This window comes from Sus scrofa, chromosome 7 (assembly GCF_054392235.1).
Source record: "Sus scrofa isolate SSC_HxYL_T2T_F1_AM1 chromosome 7, Sscrofa_HxYL_maternal_Yorkshire_Landrace_v2.0, whole genome shotgun sequence".
NCBI classification, from domain to species: Eukaryota; Metazoa; Chordata; class Mammalia; order Artiodactyla; family Suidae; genus Sus; species Sus scrofa.
The window spans coordinates 57675587-57694595 of NC_139389.1; the positions used below are offsets into that span (position 1 = coordinate 57675587).

Below are 19009 nucleotides of genomic sequence, written 5' to 3' on the forward strand. Positions count from 1 at the left end.
TTGTGTATCAGACTTTACTGAGGGTTTGGAGTAACAGGAAAGGACTGTAGCAGAGCACAGAACAGGCAACAACTTAAATTCAGCCATGAGGCACTGCTGTCTGGAAAATCCATCACCCCTTGCCTGCAGCGGGGAGTTTCTCTCTGATCACGTTTTGTTTTAAACCCTGGATTAGGGCCAACACCACAGACCTCTCTCTCTCTTTCTCTGATGCTTTTCATTTGCTCTCTTCCAGTTTCCAGTCTTCCAAAATTCTCATTTCTTTTGCTGGCCAATTGATCTTTTCAGTCCAAAGCCTCACACTTCGTTTCAGCTGGCTGGACACTGTAAGGTGCTCCGATGACAAAGAACCATCTCCTCCATTTTTTAGCAGCATAAACCAACAACAGAAGCTTGAAATTTCAGTTGTTTTTTCTTGATCATATAAGCTCGTTGATATGATCAAATGCTTAGATGGATCTCCCTCCCCCATGTGTGTCTCTAAGGCAGAGGGGGTATAATTTACATGTTTATTCTCCACCATCCTGAGCAAGCCCTGGGGGGGGTGGTTACTGTGTCTGTCTTTAGCTTTATTTTTTATATATTGGAACACGTGTAATAGGGAAAATAAAAGAAATCCAAGTACTTAACAAGAATCTGGATAATTATGTACACGCATTAGATGACATGGTTTATAGCCACTGAAATGATAAATAGGGAGACAGTATCAGAAACATGCTTATGATGTAATATTCAGAGCTGTCAATTTAAATGATGTAATATTCAGAGCTGTCAATTTAAATGATGTAACCAACGGATTTTATGGAAAAAATATATCTTGCATGTGGACAAGGATTAGAAGGAAACACATGGACACACAATGGACATCAATGTTTTGTGGAGGCTTGGATTAGGAGCGATTTTTATGTTTTCCCGTCTTTTTCTGAAATGTTAGTATCTCTCTTGGCCACCAAAAAACGAGTTGAGATAAGGTGGGAAATATTAGTAAATTTAAGTGTAGAAAAGAAAGATTTGAAACCTGGAGTTCCCATTGTGGCACAGTGGTCATGAACCCGACTAGTATCCATGAGGATGCGGGTTCGATCCCTGGCCTCACTCAGTGGGTCAAGGATCCGGCATTGCTGTGAGTTGTGGTATAGGCCGCATTGTGGCAAGGATCCCACAATGTTGTGGCAGCATTGCTGAAGGCTGGCAACTGCAGCTCCGATTCAACCCCTAGCCTGGGAACCTCCAAATGCTGCAAGTGTGGCCCTAAAAAGAAAAAAAAAAAAAAAAAAAAGAGAGAGAGAGAGACTAAAGAATCTCCAGGGCAGTGCTTCTCAAGCTCTAATGTGCATACGAATAATCCCTTGACAGATCTTGCTAATAGGTTCGAGGGCCCTCCCCCCCCACCGCCAGTTGTGATTCTGTAGGTTTGGAGACAGGGTCCATGATTTGGGGTTTCTAACAAGAGCCTCAATGTGGCAGATGCTATTCATCCTTCACTGCAATTTGAGTAGTATGGCCCCTGGCACCCTGTTTTTCACTCCTGGAAGCGCTAAGTATTTCCAACTGAGGTCTTCAAGATCACTTCTTATTCCTTGGGATCTCTTATTAACCGACTGGGAGCTGGCTCTGATTTACATTGCAAACCCATGCTGATGAGGCTTTCACAAAAGTGCTTGGGATCTCTGAAGTAGGCTGCAGGCTGAAGGCTGCTGCTGGACCTGAGGCAATGTTCCAGGTCCTTGCTCCCACACAGAGCCTCCGGTGCACCTCAGTCCACTGCTTTTGCCAGAGGTCCCTTTGTGCATCTCACACGGGAGTCGGAGGCAACAGCTGGATATGCCCTGGAATGCTGCCTGAACAGCTGTGGCCTTGTTCACTTTCAGGGGTCACCTGGTCCTGACAGTGCTTTGGAAACCTGTGTGGCCTGAGATGGCAGGGGACTCATGGTTGGGATGCAGGAGATGAAAAGGAAGCCTTGAGCTTCTTCAGACCTGCAGGTCACTTCTGATGGGGATGGCAGCCATGCCTTGGAGGGATGGAATAAATGCATTCAGAAGGGGGAGTTCAGGTGGTCTAATTTATCTTCACCTGATGTGCATGAGAATACTGGCGACAGTTGACAATTATGTAAATTAATAGACACCCTATCCCTTGTGGTCAGGTGCCAGGAGAGATTGCTGTGAGTATTCCTCTGACCGGCAGTCCTGGCTGGGAGAGTTGGCCTTTCAGAAGTGGTCTTGGGGGAGTTCCCGTGGTGGTGCAGTGGTTAACGAATCCGACTAGGAACCATGAGGTTGCAGGTTCGATCCCTGCCCTTGCGCAGTGTGTTAACGATCCGGCGATGCCGTGAGCTGTGGTGTAGTTCGCAGATGCAGCTCGGATCCCGCGTTGCTATGGCTCTGGCGTAGGCTGGTGGCTACGGCTCCGATTAGACCCCTAGCCTGGGAACCTCCATATGCCGCAGGAGCGGCCCAAGAAATGGCAAAAAGACAAAAAAAAAAAAAAAAAAAGAAGTGGTCTTGGGAAGCTGGGGAAAGCCTGGGGTCCGAGACTCTGCAGGGAAGGGGGAATATGGCACCTCTCCTCCTAGTTCAGGCCCCTGACTTCTCCTGAGATGGTGGAATCAAGAAAAGACACTAATGTTTGCCTATGTTCTCTCATTTCATCCTCACAACAACCTTGTGAGGTAGATGTTATTCTCTCATTTTGCAGATGAGGCCATTGGGGCTCAGAGGGACTCGGGACTAGGTCTGTGAGCTCTGATGTTAGGCGGATTCATTACCACTGAGCCACGATGGGAACCCCCTACCTGTTCTGGCTGCAAGGTCATAGGTACAGGTGATGCAGTGAGAGGGGCTCAGAGGAGTGGGAAAAGGAGAAGGAGTCCCCCCAAGAAGAGTCATTATCAACAACTTATTCCTTGCCCCTCCCCCACAGCACATTTACATTCAAAGCACCCCCCCTTCCTGTCCCTTCACTCCCAGGAGGCTTACACAGAACAAGAAAGGCAAGTCTTTTCCCCCTCATTATCAAATGAAAGAACTGAGGCACCAAGAGGTTAAGCGACTTGCTCAAGGTCACACAGCCTTAGTGTGACTGACAGGACTAGAACTCAGGTCTTCCTGTCCAATGTTCATCTCGGGGACCATGCACTCTCAAGAGGTCACGGAGTGAACTAATTTTATGGGAGGGGAAGCCCATTAAAAAAATGAAATGGATGACCAAAGAGAGGATTACTCAACTGTGATCTCTCCACCCCATGGAACACTTGGCAACCAGTAAAAACGACGGCTATCAAGAGAGTTTGATGCACTGAGAAAGTGTTTGTGCTCGAATATGAAGGGATACAACATCCTGCAAACAGCATGAATCTGACTATTTAAAAATATATCAGTAAAAAAGCCTGGGAGAAAATATATCAATGTGGTGGCTTCCAGGAAATGGGAATCTAAGTGTTAGTTCCCTCCTTTCTTTCTATTTTTTCTGTATGTCCCCAAACTTCTAAAATGCACATTTCATTTATACCTGGAAAAATACACTCCATCTAGATTTTCGTTTAAAAAAACACTGCTGGGAAGCTGTCCCTGTGCCTTTTGTGAATTTTGAGGTGACGTGCCTCCCCTCTCCTTTCTCACTTTACCACCTGCTGCGTTGCTGGTTCCTTGGGAAGGGGCTGGGGCTCCCATGGGACATCTGTGCTGGGAGCCTCCAGGGCTAGGGCGTGTGCTGCTTTGCATGTCAAGGGCAAGAGTCTCTCCAAAATGAGACCCCCGTTGTGCGATGGTAGGATCTGTATCCAATTCCAAAAGGTGCACAGGACCCAGGGAAGGTGATGGCCCCATAGTCTCAGAGTGATTCCCCAGACTAGAACCCGGGACCTCCTGACTCTGGGCCCATTGCTCTTATCTCCAGACTGTGCCACCACCGCAACACCCCCAGCACCCCGAGCCTTTCACTCTGCTGCTCGTGTGAGAGTGGACAAGACTAAGGTGAGCCTTCTCCAACCCCGGGTGGCCGAATCCATTCTCGCCTCCGTGGGTTGGCAGCCGATGGCCAGGGGACACAGAGCGCATCCTGGGCCTCCCCTGCTCAGAGAGCACTGGGGCTCGCTCCCTCGCCACTGCCTCAGTCGTCCAGGTGCTGCTCCTCCCAGGTGGATGTGGGGATGGCGCTGTAAGGGTCCATGATGACCTTGGCACAGCGAATAATCATCACGACAAGGAAGAGGCAGAGGAAGACGAAGCAGGCCAAGGTCAGTCCTTTGTCCACATCGACATAGACGGGCTCAGGTGTGGGGTCCTCCATCTCTCGGCAACGGCTGCGGGCTCCTCCTCCGCCTTGGGGTTGACAGGTACCATCTTCCACTCCTGCAGAGAGCCATGGCTGTGGGGAGGGGAGGGGAGGGCCCACTTGCCTGGGGTGGGGACAGCGCACAACCCCTTCCCCCTCTTATATGCTCCCTTGGGTTGGGAGCTTGCTGTGAGCCCCACCCCTCCCACCTCGACCTGAGGATGAGGTGAGAACAGACTCTTGCCTTCCTTCCAGGGGCCCATGTAGTCTCAGCCCTGAACCTTGTAGGCCACCAAGGTTTCCAACAAGCCAGTGCCTCCTGGGGGGTGGGGGTGAGGTGGTGGGAGGTGACAGATGAGTGCCAGCAGGGGCAGGGCCAGGACATGGCCAAGGGGCTTCTTGGGGATGAAGCCCCTGCAGGTGCCTCCACTGCCTGAAAACCCTTTAGCAAGAAAGTTATAATAATGCTTTCAGGAGTTCCCATCGTGGCTCAGCGGTTAAAGAACACAACTAGGATACATGAGGATGTGGGTTCGATCCCTGGCCTCGCTCAGTGGGTTAAGGATCTGGTGCCGCTGTGAGCCTTGGTGTAGGTTGCAGACACGGCTCGGATCCCACATTGCCATGGCTGTGGCATAAGCCGGCAGCTGCAGTTCTGATTCGACCCCTAGCCTGAGAACTTCCATATGATGCGGTGCGGCCCTTAAAAAAAGACCAAAAATAAATAAATACATAATGCTTTCAACTCTGCCAAGCCACTGACTGAGGGCGACCAGAAAGCATTAAAAGAATTAGGTAGTTAATATATATTTTTTAAGCAACCTATATTTCAAATGAAAATGAATGCTGAACACCAATATATGAGTTGAGTGAAGAGGAACTGCTGTATCTGAATGTGGTGGGAGGCATTTTCCCCACCCCCACCCCGCCCATGGGGGCCTCCTGGGACTCCCATGGGACTTCTGAGCCCTAGGGACATGGCTGGAAAACCGCTGCAGGTGTGATGGGAAGAACAGTTTGGGCAGCCAGGTGGACAATGACCCCGGCTCTGCCACCGCCTGGCAGTGCAAGATTATCGTTTTGCCAGGCCTATGCCTCCCTTTTGTGATAATACAGGGCGTGAGGCTGCATCACAAGGGCGCAAAGATTCAGGTCAAGGCAGCATGGTCCCGCCCTGGGGGTGGTCAGCCAATACCCTGAATGAAGGAGGGCTCCCCAAAGCAGGCCAGGAGGGCAGGGCAGGTCCTTGCAGCCCAGCCATCACAGCGAGCTTGGTAGGGGGTGGGGGGTGGGGGGTGAAGGTGGAGGTGAAGGGTCCCCCTCCAGCTCCCTCTCCCCTCAGTGAACAGTCATCATCAGCATCACCCCTGAACTCTCAGAGCACTTGAACTGGATATTGTGCTTTCACATCCAGTTTATTATTTGATCCTCACAGCCCTGGAGGCAAGCTAGCCCATTCTGGGATTTCCCGTCGAGGCTCAGCCAGTTACAAACCCCACTAGTATTCATGAGAATGTGCATTCGACCCCTGGCCTCACTCAGTGGGTTAAGGATCCTGCGTTGCTATGAGCTATGGTGTAGGTTACAGACGTGGCTCAGATCCTGCATTGCTGTGGCTGTGGTGTAGGCTAGCAGATGCAGCTCCGATTCAACCACTAGCCTGGAAACTTCCATATGCCATGGATATGGGCCTAAAAGGAAAAAAAAAAAAAAAGCCCATTTTATTTTACTTTAATTTTTAATTTTTTTGGCTGTCCCCACAGCATGCAGAAGTTCCTAGGCCAGGAATCAAACCCATGCAACAGCAGTAAGTAGAGCCACAGCAGTGAGAACATTGGATCCTTACCCCGCTGAGCCACCAGGGAACTTCTCAACATGCCCATTTTATGAACATGGAAACTGAGGCACAGAAAAGGGAAGTGACTTCCCCAGGGTCCCACATCCCAAATCCTAAGCCTCTGCCTGCCTCCATTTCTTCTGGTGGAAGGCAAAGTGGGCCTCTGTCTCCCCACTGCCTCTGCAGCTTCAGGAGGGCAGCTGTGCGAGCTTTGGGCTGGCTGGTTCAGACACATCTATAACCACAGGGAACTATGCTTTCCCCTCCCTCAGACCTTGTCTCCCTCCGCACCCCTTCCCAGAGGGCACTGACCTGCTGGTTGGAGTGGTCACCACTACATAAGGGCCGCTGGGTGGGCTCGCACCCTGGGTCAGGCTGTTCCAGGACGTAGGGGGAGTGATGGGATGTCACAGCTGGGAGCCAGTGAGAGTAGTGGCCTTTCACTCAAGGGCAAGTACCCACAGTGGCAGCAGCTGAAACAGAACAGGACAGAAAAAGGCTGGTTACTCCCCATGCTGCCCAGTCCGCGGTGTGAGCTGGGTTGGCAGGAAGGTCTGGCCTGGGCAGCTCTCCCTGGGCACCGTGGTGGGAGCTGCCATACTTTATTCTCTTAGGGTTTTTCCTTTCCTTCTCTCTTTCAAAAAATAATATTTTCTAAAATTGTGGTAAGGGACTTCCCATTGTAACTCAGCAGAAACGAACCCGACTAGTATCCATGAGGATGTGGGTTCAATCCCCAGTCTCGCTCAGTGGGTTAAGGATCCGGCATTGCTGTGAGCTGTGGTGTAGGTCGCAGATGTGGCTTAGATTTGACGTTGCTCTGGCGTAGGCTGGCAGCTGTAGCTCTGATTCGACCCCTAGGCTGGGAACTTCCATATGCCGAGGTTTGGCCCTAAAAAGCAAAAAAAAAAAAAAAAAAGAAAGAAAGAAAAAGGTGGTAAAATAGACATAATGCATAATTTACCATAGTGACCGTGGTTAGGTGCACAGTTCGGTAGCATGAACGACATTCAAACTGTTGCACAACCATCCCCACCATCCATGTCTAGAACTCATTTAATCTTGCAAAACCCCAACGCTGTGCCTATCAAACAACATCTCCCAGAGTTCCCGCTGTGCTGCCGTGGGTTAATGATCCAGCTTGTCTCTGTGGAGGCACCCGTTCAGTCCCCAGCACAGCGCAGTGGGTTAAGGATCCAGATTTGCCCTGGCTGTGGTGTAGGTAGGTCACGCCTCTTGCACACAGATTCGATCCCTGGCCCAGGAACTTCCTTACACCACGGGAGCGGCGAAAAAGGAAACAAACAAACAAAAAAATCACAACAGTTCCCCAGCCCCCCTCCCCTCAGTCCCTGTTATCCACAAACTCCACCTCTGTCTCTGTGAACTTGACTACACTAAGTACTTCGTATAAGTGGAACAGCACAGGATTTATCTTTTTGCAACTGGTTTTTTAGAAGGCTGAATAAATATTCCACTGTAGGAATATACCACATTCTGTTTATCCAGGCATCCGCCAATGGACACTTGGGTTGTTTCCATCTCTTGGCTCTTGGGAATAATGCTGGTGTGAACATGGAGGTACACATACCTCTTTGGGACCCTGTTTTGATGCTTTTGAGTCGATATGCACATGCAGAATTGCTGGAGCAAAGACAGTTCTATTTTTCATTTTTTGAGGGTTAAATGTAACATTTTTGTGTAAAATAATACTTAAAACACAGCCCCAAATTCAAAACCCTACAGGCAGAAAACCACGAAGAGCCGTTTCCTAATGACCTTTGTTCCAGAGATCCAGCTCACCGCCAGAGAGAAAACTACTGTTAGGAGATCCACATTCATCCTTCTCATCTGGAGATGTTCAATGCAGAGACATTGGATGTGCAACTATTTACATAGTATTTACCTTGTTCTGGGCATAAGACGCTAGAGATGATTTTTACCTTGTTCTGGGTATTGTAAGGACTCTAGAGATGATGTAAAGTTTACAGGAGGATGTGTGTAAGTTATCTGCAAATACTATGCCATTTTATATAAGGAATTTGAGCATCTGTGAATTTGGGTACCCAAGGGAATTCTTTTTGTCTTTTGTCTTTTTTTGTTGTTGTTGTTGTTGTTGTTGTTGTTATTGTTGCTATTTCTTGGGCTGCTCCCGTGGCATATGGAGGTTCCCAGGCTAGGGGTTGAATTGGAGCTGCAGCCACCGGCCTACGCCAGAGCCACAGCAACGCGGGATCCGAGCCGCGTCTGCAACCTACACCACAGCTCACGGCAACGCCGGATCGTTAACCCACTGAGCAAGGGCAGGGATCGAACCCGCAACCTCATGGTTCCTAGTCGGACTCGTTAACCACTGCGCCACGACGGGAACTCCGGGAATTCTTTATTTATTTATTTATTTTTTTTAGGGCCGAACCCGTGACATATGAAGGTTCCCTGGCTAGGAGTCTAATCAGAACTATAGCTGCCGGCCTGTGCCACAGCCTCAGCGAAGCCAGATCCAAGCCGCGTCTGCAACCTACACCACAGCTCACAGCAACATTGGATCCTTAACCCACTGAGCAAGGCCAGGGATCAAACCTGCAACCTCATGGTTCCTAGTCAGATTTTGTTCCTGCTGCACCATGATGGGAACTCCCCAGGAATTCTTTTTTATTTTTAATTTTTTTTTTTTTTTGCTTTTTAGGGCTGTACCCATGGCATATGGAGTGGAACTGGCTAGAGGGTGAATCCAAGCTGCAGCCGCCGGCCTACACCACAGCCACAGCAACATAGGATCTGAGCTGCATCTGTGACCTACACCACAGCTCATGGCAATGCCAGATCCTTAACCCACTGAGCGAGGCCAGGGATCGAACCTGCATCCTCATGGATGCTAGTCAGATTCATCAACCACTGAGCTACAGTGGGAACTCCTGGGTACCCAAGGGAGTTCTGGAACTCCCCACAGATCCTGAGGGACAGCTGTATTACCTAATCACGTTTGCTTTGTCTTTCCTTTTTTCAGAAACGTATGCTTCTGGTGTAACTGCTAGAGTGTAAAGAACCACTTCTTCTCACTCTGTTCAGCGGTTAACACTATCTTGAGTGCAGCATGCACTTTCCACACTGGGGACCCACAGAACTTCTGAAAACACCGATTCAGTCCACCTCCCTCCATTTCGTAGACGAAGAGATGGGACTGAAGAGGGGGAGGGGTTTTCTCAGCATCTCAGAGGCCTGGCCCAGCTGACCTTGGGGCACACTCATGTTTCTGACCCCAGCCAGGCCTGTGTCACATGGTCCTCCGTGGCTCTCAGGGACAGATGCTGAATGTGCTGGAGTTTCATGCTCTCGTGTTTCACGGCAGGACCCAGGCTGGTCTCTCAAACACAGATTCTGAAATCCCTCACCCAGAGTCTGCTTTAAGTTGATATCAGATACCCCGCACAGACCCCAAAGAGATTGTCTTGTGATCCTCCCCTGTCTTGTCTGGGGCCAGGCGTGGGTCCCATAAGCTGGCAACATGCCTGCGAGGAAGGTTAACAACATTTTCTGGATCCTTCCAGCTGGGCTGAATGCCAAGAATGTGGATGCAAAGAACAGATTCGCCTTTCCACCCTCCAGATGGAGGGTGCTCATTAACCTTAATTACCGGGCAGACACTAGTCCCTTCCAGCCCCGCCTCCCAGTGAGGACGTGACACCCAGGAGGAACGGGACACCGTTTCCCGGGAGCTGAGGGCCTCGCCCTCCCAGGGGCCAGCTCATTGGTCCCCAACATAATTGAACCATCTTTCAGCATTGAACCTGCTGCGCAAGCCAGATGCTCCATCTGCCACCTGCTCGGGGCATCTGCAGGTGAACTTGCTTCAGAGTCAGGGATTCTGATCTGGGCGAATGAATGGAGGGAAATGGCTGCTGAGCTGACCAACATCCTTGTCCAAGTGAGCAGTTCTAGGGCTGGGGTGCAGCAGATCCAGATGGAAAGGGATCCTGCCAGATGCCGTGGGATACCACAGGACAGTGTGAATGGCCCGAATATGGGTCCTGGAAATAAGTACCCTGGTCAGGGTTTTAGGAGAAAGAAGCAACGAAGCAGTCACGGTTCAAAAGGTACAGAAATATAGGACTTGGGTACGAATGTATACAGGGGGGCGGAGTGGTCAAGACCTTGCTTTCTGTGCTGAGATGTCTCTTTGTGTCTGTACATAGGTGTGTCTTATCTGCTAGGGTTGCCATAACAAAATGCCACAGACTGGGCGGCTTAAGCAACAGAAATTAATTCTTTCACAATTCTGGAGGATAGACGTTCCAGATCAGGTTGTTTTTTTTTTTTTTTTTTTTTTTTAATGTCTTCACAAAATGGCCTTTCTTCAATGTATGTGCCTAAAGAGAGGGACTACCCTCTCTTCCTCTTCTTGTAAGGCCACCAATCCTACCAACTTTATGACCTCATTTGACCTTAATTACCTCCTAAAGGCCCCATCTCCAAATACAATCACACTGGGGGATCAGGGCTTCAACATATGATTTTCCCTTTTTTTTTTTGGTTTGGTCTTTTCAGGGCCGCACCTGAGGCATATGGAGGTTCCCAGGCTAGGGGACCAAATGGAGCTGCGGCCTACACCACAGCCACAGCCACAGCAATGCTGGATCTGAGCCATGTCTGCAACCTGCACTATAGCTCACAGCAATGCCGGATCCTTAACCCATTGAGGGAGGCCAGGAATCAAACCCATGTCCTCATGGACACTAGTTGGATTCATTACCACTGAGCCACAATGGGAATTCCCCAACATATGAATTTTAGTGGAGACACAATTCAGTCCATAGCAGTGTGTAAGCTCCTCAGCGGCCGGGTCCAAGTCTGACCAAGTGGTACCACCAACCTGGAGCCAGGCCAGGCCCCTGCCTTGTGGGCTCACATTAAACATTAGAGAAGATGCAAACCAGAGCTCGGCTGTTGCCCTTCAGACACCAATGGTAGGAAGGCAAGGAGACTGAAAAAGCGTCTTGCCATCACTTCAGGGATAAACAACAGGTTCTCTCAACATTGTGAATTCAACTGGGTAACAAAAATCACCACGTGTCATAACCCAGTGGTGCTAAAAATAGGAGAGGAGCCATCATGAAAGGTGACCTGTCAGAATCTCGTCCCTAGATGACAGATGGGTTAAGTGGATGACATTTGCTCAGGACACAGAGGATGTTCAGTGTCATAACCCGACACCGATTACATTGTCCTGTGGGACTGCACTTGGTGGCCTCATTCCTTTATCAGAGCAATTAACAGACTTGCCAGAGGGAGATGCCGAGTATGTGTTAAGAAATGATTAAGACCATGACCATTCCCAGGGCTGGAAAGATGCATGGGGGGATGGGATTAAGGGAAATTGAGGTGAGAACTTATCTTTCAACATTGAAACAGCTCTAACCTCTAAGAGACCTTCCAGAGAAGGAGACAGTATGAAGTAGCACCATTTCAGATAAAATAAAAGAGAGGATTTCTGCCAAGAGAATGCATCATCTTTGTATCATACTTCTCTAAACCACCTTACCAATTCTGCTGTATCTTTTATTTTTTTGTCTTTTGTCTTTTTAGGGCCACACCAGTGGTATATGAAGGGTCCCAGGCTAGGGGTTGAATTGGAGCTGTAGCTGCTGGCCTACACCACAGCCACAGCAATGTGGGATCTGAGCCGAGTCTTTGACCTACACCACAGCTCAAGGCAACACCAGATCCTTAACCCACTGAGCAGGGCCAGGGATCGAATCCATGTCCTCATGGATACTAATTGGGTTCATTAACTGCTGAGCCACAATAGGAACTTCTGCTCTATCATTTTTATGATATGATGCTGATGCTATTGGTCTCACGCAAATCTCCTGTCCCCTCTGTCCCCTTAACTATTTGATGTGCGAATAGCCTCTGCATGTTTGTCTGTTTTTTTTTTTTTTTTTTGTCTTTTTAGGGCTGCACCCGTGGCATATGGAGGTTCCCAGGCTAGGGGTCCAATCCGAGCTGCAGCCCCGGCCTATGCCACAGCCACAGCAACACAGGATCTGAGCCGCATCTGTGACCAACACAACAGCTCACAGCAATGCTGGATCCTTAACCCACTGAGTGAAGCCAGGGATTGAACCCACAACCTCATGGTTTCTAGTTGGATTTGTTTCTGCTGCGCCATGATGGGAACTCCATCTCTGCATGTTTTGATCCTAGCAGCTCACACCTACCATTTTTTAGAAGACCGCCCTTGGGCACCTGCTTTACCCATGCCCTGCTTTACATCAAGGACCCTTACTTAGCCTATTCTGATCATAAGATGCTAAAATTAGGAGATTAATTATCAGGACAGAAGGTTCTGAACAAGGGTAGGACTGGAAAACCTTTTGAGAGTGCTGAAGAGATTAGATGTGTCACTGGTCATCTCAGAAGAAGCCAGGAATAGAAACGAGATTATCAAGAAAAGATCTTTGGAGGACTCTCTTATCTAATGGAAAGAATCCCTGTGACATACATGGGAAACACACAAAGGTTTTGATAATGTTATATTAGAAACACTGCCAGCTAGAATGGGAAGGGACAGAGACGAGATAAAATTAAAGATTAAACATTCTACAGGCAGAAGCAGGTTGATAAGATTAAAAGCTTCAAGAAAGCTGAAGAATGACTGTGTGGAGACTCAGGCCACAGATTTATTCCCAGAATCTCCTTGAAAAGTAATGGAGTTTTCCTGGTTGGATTTCAAAATTGCTTGAGACTGGTGACTCCTTTCCTCATTTTTTTTTTTTTTCTTTTGAAATGGGACCGTGTACAACTGTCATCCTATGACTATCCCACCACTGTATTTTTGGAGCAGATAACTTGTCTTTCAAGTCCACAGATGGAATTTTGCCAGATCACATGCAGTCTCATGCATGCCAAATTTAGATAATTTAGATGATGAAATTTCGGACTTTGAGATGATACCATATAGTTCAAACTCTTGGGGATGTTGGAATGGGGTGAATGTATATAGCATAGACATGACTCTTTGGAAGCCAGAGAGTAGACTCTGGTAGTTTGAATATATCCTCAAGGCGTTCCCTTGTGGTGCAGGGGGTTAAGGATCTGGCGTCATCCCTGCAGTGGCTCAGGTTGCTGTGTGATGTGGGTTTGATCCTTAGCCCAGGAACTTCCACATGCCACAGGTGTGGGGGAAAAAAAAAGGTCCACAGTTGACTCTACGCAAGCAGTGAATGTTGTCTTACATGGCAAAAGGAACTTTGCAGAGGTGACTAAGTTAAGGATCTTGAGGTGGGGAGATTATCTTGAGTTCTCTGGCTGAGTCTTGAAGGTCATCACAAGTGTCCTAGGAGAATAAGGATGTAGGGGAAAATGTCCTGACAAAAAGGTAGAAAGGAGACACCCCGGCCATGATGACTAAGCAAAATCTGGCCAACTGCCCCTAACCATCCCTCTGCCACACATCTGCTTCTGTAAACTTGCTCCCACATCTATTACTTTGCCAGTTCTCACTCTGGTCCGCCAAGCACCCACCTGGAAGAACTAGCCCATAAAAGCCTTGTGAAACCCCTCTTTGGGGCTCAGACTCCTGAGAGCAATCTCCTCTGAGCCCACCGGCGTAATAAACCTGAGTTCTCCAACTTTCCGAGTGCTCGCTTGGTTTCCTGCCAGGTGAAAGAGCTGCTGGAGCTGGTACACTGGCCATAGGGCTGCTACCAGAGCTGATTCACCCTGGCCTTGGGCTGCTGACAGCTGCCGCAACAAGGACCGAGAGAGATTGAATAGTAGAGGAGGGTGACTATAAAAGCAGAGGCTGGAGCGATGAGGCCAGGAGCCAAAGAATTCTGGAAGTGAAAGAGGCAATGGATGCGTTCTCCCCTGGAGGCTTCCAACTTCAGCCTTGCTGAAACCCTGATTGTCACCCCTTAAGGCTCATTTTGGACTCCTGACCTCCAGAACTGGAAGAGAATACGTTTCTGTGGTTTTGAAACTGAGCAGGACCCTGCGGATCTCCTGGACGTGGATACACATAACAGTATCTTTGAGCTCTCCTGCAGAACTGAAACCCTCAACAACTGGAAGATGTTAACGACTTGGTAAAGGCTTCTTCATTCCAGAGAGAAGGTCACAGTTTGATAACCTTGAGAACCACAGGAGCTCAGGAGGAGAACCCCTGAGGCCAGACTGAAAGAATGCAGGACCCTAACATACCCTTAGCAGCAATCTAGCCTTTGAACCATTGCTATAAAATTCCTCACCAAATCTTCTCCTGTTGGGACAAGTTTTGAAGACATAAGCCTGCTGTGTCCCCCTTCACCCGGCAAGACAATAAATCTATCTTTTTCTCCTTTGCCTAAAACTCTCTGAGATTCAATCTGGCTGCTGTGTACAGAGTTCAGGTTTCAGCAATAGTTTTGATTGGTTTGGCTGTGCCCTTGGCATGTGGAAGTTCCTGGGCCAGGGATTGAACCCGAGCCACAGCAGTGACCCAAGCCACAGCAGTGACAATGTCAGATCCTTAATCCACTGTGCCACAGGAGAGCTCTTTGGCAACAGTTTTAAGCTACTAAGTTTGCGGGCATTTGTTACACAGGCAACAGGAAGTCGCTCTAGACATGTAAGCTAAATGCACTCATGCACATAATTTTTTGATGCTTACATTCAATCCATAAAAGACACAGCGTATTTTTCTCTATTTCTCCAGATTTGGAGAAAGGGAAGCAAATCAATCAAGCGCACACGAGAACATGATGTCTGACTATTAGATGGATGACTCCTGGGCAGATTGTCAAAAAAATGCACCTTAAAAGGAACTGAAAACCAAAACGAAGGCGGAACACAAGTGCACCAGCTTTGGACACAGAGGCAGTCAGACAAAGGCAGCCAGAGAGGTGGGGAAAGGGAGAAGAAAGTGATTGGACAGAGATACGGAGAGCTTCATCTGTAGTCCTGCTGTGGCTAGAGCATCAAGAACAGAGGCCTGGGGTTCCCATCGTGGATCAGTGGTTAACAAACCTGACTAGGAACCATGAGGTTTTGGGTTCGATCCCTGGCCCTGCTCAGCGGGTTAAGGATCCAGCATTGCCGTGAGCAGCGGTGTAGGTCACAGACGTGGCTCTGATTCCGTGTTGCTATGGCTGTGGTATAGGCCAGCGGCTACAGCTCCTGTTCGACCCCTAGCCTGGGAACCTCCATATGTCGTGGGTGTGGCCCTAAAGAGACAAGAGACCAAAAAAAGAAGAAGAAGAAGAACTGAGGCCAGGACCCTGGTGCAGTGGGAGCTGTAACTCCCGCTCTTTCCAGCCTGCTGGGCCAACAGGCATGATAGTCACAGCTCTGGTCCTGGCAAAAGCAGCAACAAGAGAAGCCAGAGCAAGAGCATCAGTAGAGGCCATGGGAGGAAACATGAGAACAAGGCCAAAGCTGTTCTTGTCCTCATGCTGGAAGAGCCATTATTTGAGGTGATCTTAGGGAACTGTTCCATATAGAATCACTCTCAAATATAGAACCCTTGAAAAAAATCATCTTCATTTCTGGAAGGCAGTGCCAGGAAGGGCTCTAGTTTTCTGCTCGTTATGAGGAGCAGGTTAAAGAAAAAAAGAAAAAGAAAAAGATAACGCTACATGGTTACTCCATGATGCTATGTAAGGTGATGTGGTACCATGGGAAAACTCAGGCTCTGGCGACACGTGGATGTGGGTTCAAATTCTGAGTTCATGGGGAGAGGGGAGGGAGTGGGATGGACTGGGAGTTTGGGGTTAGCAGATGCAAACTCTTGCATGTAGAATGGAAGAGAAACGAAGTCTGGCTGTAACTGCAGGGAACTACATCCAGTCTCTTGGAATAGACCGTGATGGAAGATATTATAAGAAAGGGAATGTATATATTTGTGTGACTGGGTCACTTCGCTGTACAGGAGAAATTGGCATGACATTGTAGATCGACTATATTTTAATAAAAAAAAATTCTGAGTTCACTGTCTACTAGTGGAGACTCTTGGAAACGTTGCCCCCATTAAGCCTCTATCTCCTTGCGTTTGAAATAGGGTTAATTATGTCTATCTCGTGAGGTTTCATGTGGATCAAAGGAAAGATGGTCCTTTTCTGACCCAGATCTTTCGCATTCTCCTGTGAGTTCAAGGACAAACGCACTGTGGAAGCTTCAGGTTGCTCCTGGGTCTGCTCAGAGCCTGCTCTCTGATTTTCACCTCCTTTGATAACCCCAGATAGGGACCCGAGCCTGCTTGGATTCGGCTTGCTTTTAGTCTCCTCTCTGTTTGGCAGCAGCCCATGTTCCTGCTTGGAGTCACCTGCTTGGCTCATGGATTAGGTATGTTTATGAGGATCTGAGGTTTAGCCACCCAACCTGTGTTGAGAGTAACTACTGCTGTGCCCCATCGGTCCCTCACTCTTGGCCCCAGTCTGGCTGGGGAAGGTCTCTGCTCTTCCCCACAGGTAAGAACTTCCTGCTGGTGGAGTTCCCATTGTGGTTCAGTGGGTTAAGAACCCCATGAGCATCCATGGGGATGCGGGTTCAACCCCTGGCCTTGCTCAGTAGGTTAAGGATTGGGCATTGCTGTGAGCTGTGGTGTAGGTTGGGAATGCAGCTTGGATCTGACATTGATGTGGCTGTGGTATAGGCTGGTAGCTGCAGCTCCAGTTTGACCCCTAGCCTGGGAATTTCCATATGCCACGGGCACGGCCCTAAAAAACAAACAAACAAACAAACAAAAAACTTCCTCCTGGGATCTTCCCTGCACTGACTCCTGCCTGTGCTTTCCACTGAAAGGTAAGAAATGGCCACACCGCTCCACTCCACACCTGGCCCCTGACTCCTCAGGCCTCTGGGAGGAGGAGGCAGAGTCCTGTCTGCAACCTGCTCCCATCAGGTGCCCCAGATATTGTCACACTTGCCGGAACCAGCAAAGAGACCTCATCTTATCCCAGAAGTAAAGGAAAACAGAGATGAATATGATCGCTCAGCAATAAGTACCTTGGCCTATCTGGGCGTTCAGTCACACTTGGTGACAGAAGAGAACAGAACAGAGGATAATAGAAGAAAAGTTCCCTGAGCTAAAGAAAGCCTTAAGTCTGTAGCTCAAAAGGACAAAGTGAACATAAGGGCTTTTTAATGGAAAGAGACTCACTCTTACATTTTTACCTGGGGATCTCTGATTTTCAGAGATAATGGGGAAAAAAAAAAAACCACTCTGAGGCCATAAAGAGAGACAGAGAGAAAAGCAGGCTATTCACAGAGGGTAAGATGATAATATCGGTAGGCTGGCTTCAGCCTCTCTCCATCATAAATGTTAACTCTCTGAGGTTGGGGAGCAATAGCTCCAAGATTTTAAAGGGGAAGATGAAAAACAAAGAATTCTATACAAAATAATGCTATTCAGCTGTGAGAGCCATAGAAAGATATTTTCAGAGAGTAAAGGATTTGAAGAAAACTTGTTAGGCACACAACCCTTCCAGCCAAAATAACTTGCTTGAAGAGGTACCATGACCACCAATAAATGAATCAAAGTGAAGGATTCAAGGGAAAGGAAAACATGTAGAGGATAATAAAAGCAATAAAAATAATCTACTGTGTAAATAATTATTTAAAAAATAGGTCTAAAACAATGCAAATGTTAAAAAAAGAATTTTAAAAATAAAAGTTACATAACACAAAGGCTTTATAAAAACAATTTGTAGGAGTTCCTGTTGCAGCTCAGCAGTAAGGAACCAGACTAGTATTCATGAAGATGCAGGATCGATCCCTGGCCTCACTCACTGGCAGAGTAGTATCCATGAAAATGCAGGTTCGATCCCTGGCCTTGCTCACTGGGTTAAGGATCCGGCATTGCCGTGATGTAGGTCAAAGACGCAGCTTGGATCTGGCATTGCTGTGGCTGTGGAGTAGGCCAGTGGATACAGCTCCAATTGGACCCCTAGCCTGGGAACTTCCATATACTGTGGGTGCGGCCCTTAAAAAAAAAAAAGAGAGACAAAAAAAATTGTATCTAAAATTCCATATTATTTCAAAAAAAGTAATGGAGGGAAGGTGGAAGGACATTAGAATATAATACATTTTATTTTATTTTTTTGTCTTTTTGTCTTTTTAGGGCCCCACCAGTGGCATATGGAGGTTCCCAGACTGGGGGTCGAATTGGAGCTGTAGCTGCAGAGCTACACCACAGCCACAGCAATGCCAGACCCGAGCCATGTCTGCGACCACAGCTCATGGCAACCCTGGATCCTTAACCCACTGAGCAAGGTCAGGGATCAAACCTGTGTTCTCATGGATACTAGTCGGGTTTGTTAACCGCTGAGCCACGGTGGGAACTCCTAGAATATAATACATTTTAATTATTACTTTGGTGATGTAAATATTTCAATAATTTTAATTAACTAAATAATTTAATGTCAATTATATTTTAATATTGATAAAATAATGTAGGTTAAGATATGTGTTTGAACATTTAGCGATAATGCTAGTAGAATGATATAAAATAATTGAATAATATAATTACTCAGCTGAATAGACATTTTTATTGCCTATAGGGAATATACATTATTTTCCAAAGTTCACAGAACATTTATGAAAATTGATTTAGTATAGATTTACAAAGAAAACATCCATACATTCTAAAAAGTAGAAATTTTACAGGCTGTATTTTATGACCACAAATGATTAAACAAATTAACAAACCAATAAGCTATTTGATTTTAAAACATCAAAAAAAATTTTTTGAGTTAATGAGAAAATTAAGCTACCCTTACAGAATATTTAGAAAAATCACTCTAATGAGAGTGTCACATATTAGAAGTTATGCGGTAAGATGAGTGAAAGCTGTTTACTATTCTCAGGGTTAAATTCAAAGTTTCATCATTGAACAAAAAGAGGGAGGGAATTCCTGTT

General features: G+C 47.5%; 1 protein-coding gene across 4 annotated transcripts in view; it reads right to left on the bottom strand.

Moving 5' to 3' along the window:
* LOC102157546 (cortexin domain-containing 1 protein) overlaps positions 1 to 19009 on the bottom strand; it is a 51327-nt gene continuing 32318 nt past the window's right edge. The window contains exons 2-3 of one of the 4 annotated variants that reach the window (XR_002345774.2): positions 6428 to 6588; positions 1 to 4355 (exon numbers count right to left, since the gene is read on the bottom strand). Coding sequence is in view for 2 of the 4 variants with exons in the window: in XM_084968456.1 (XP_084824582.1) it covers positions 4114 to 4293 (180 nt within the window). In the remaining 2 variants the exon portion in view is untranslated. Of the gene's footprint in view, positions 4372 to 6427; positions 6589 to 19009 lie in introns of those variants that run through there. The other 3 variants (XM_084968456.1, XM_084968457.1, XR_002345775.2) reach the window with 3 other exon arrangements.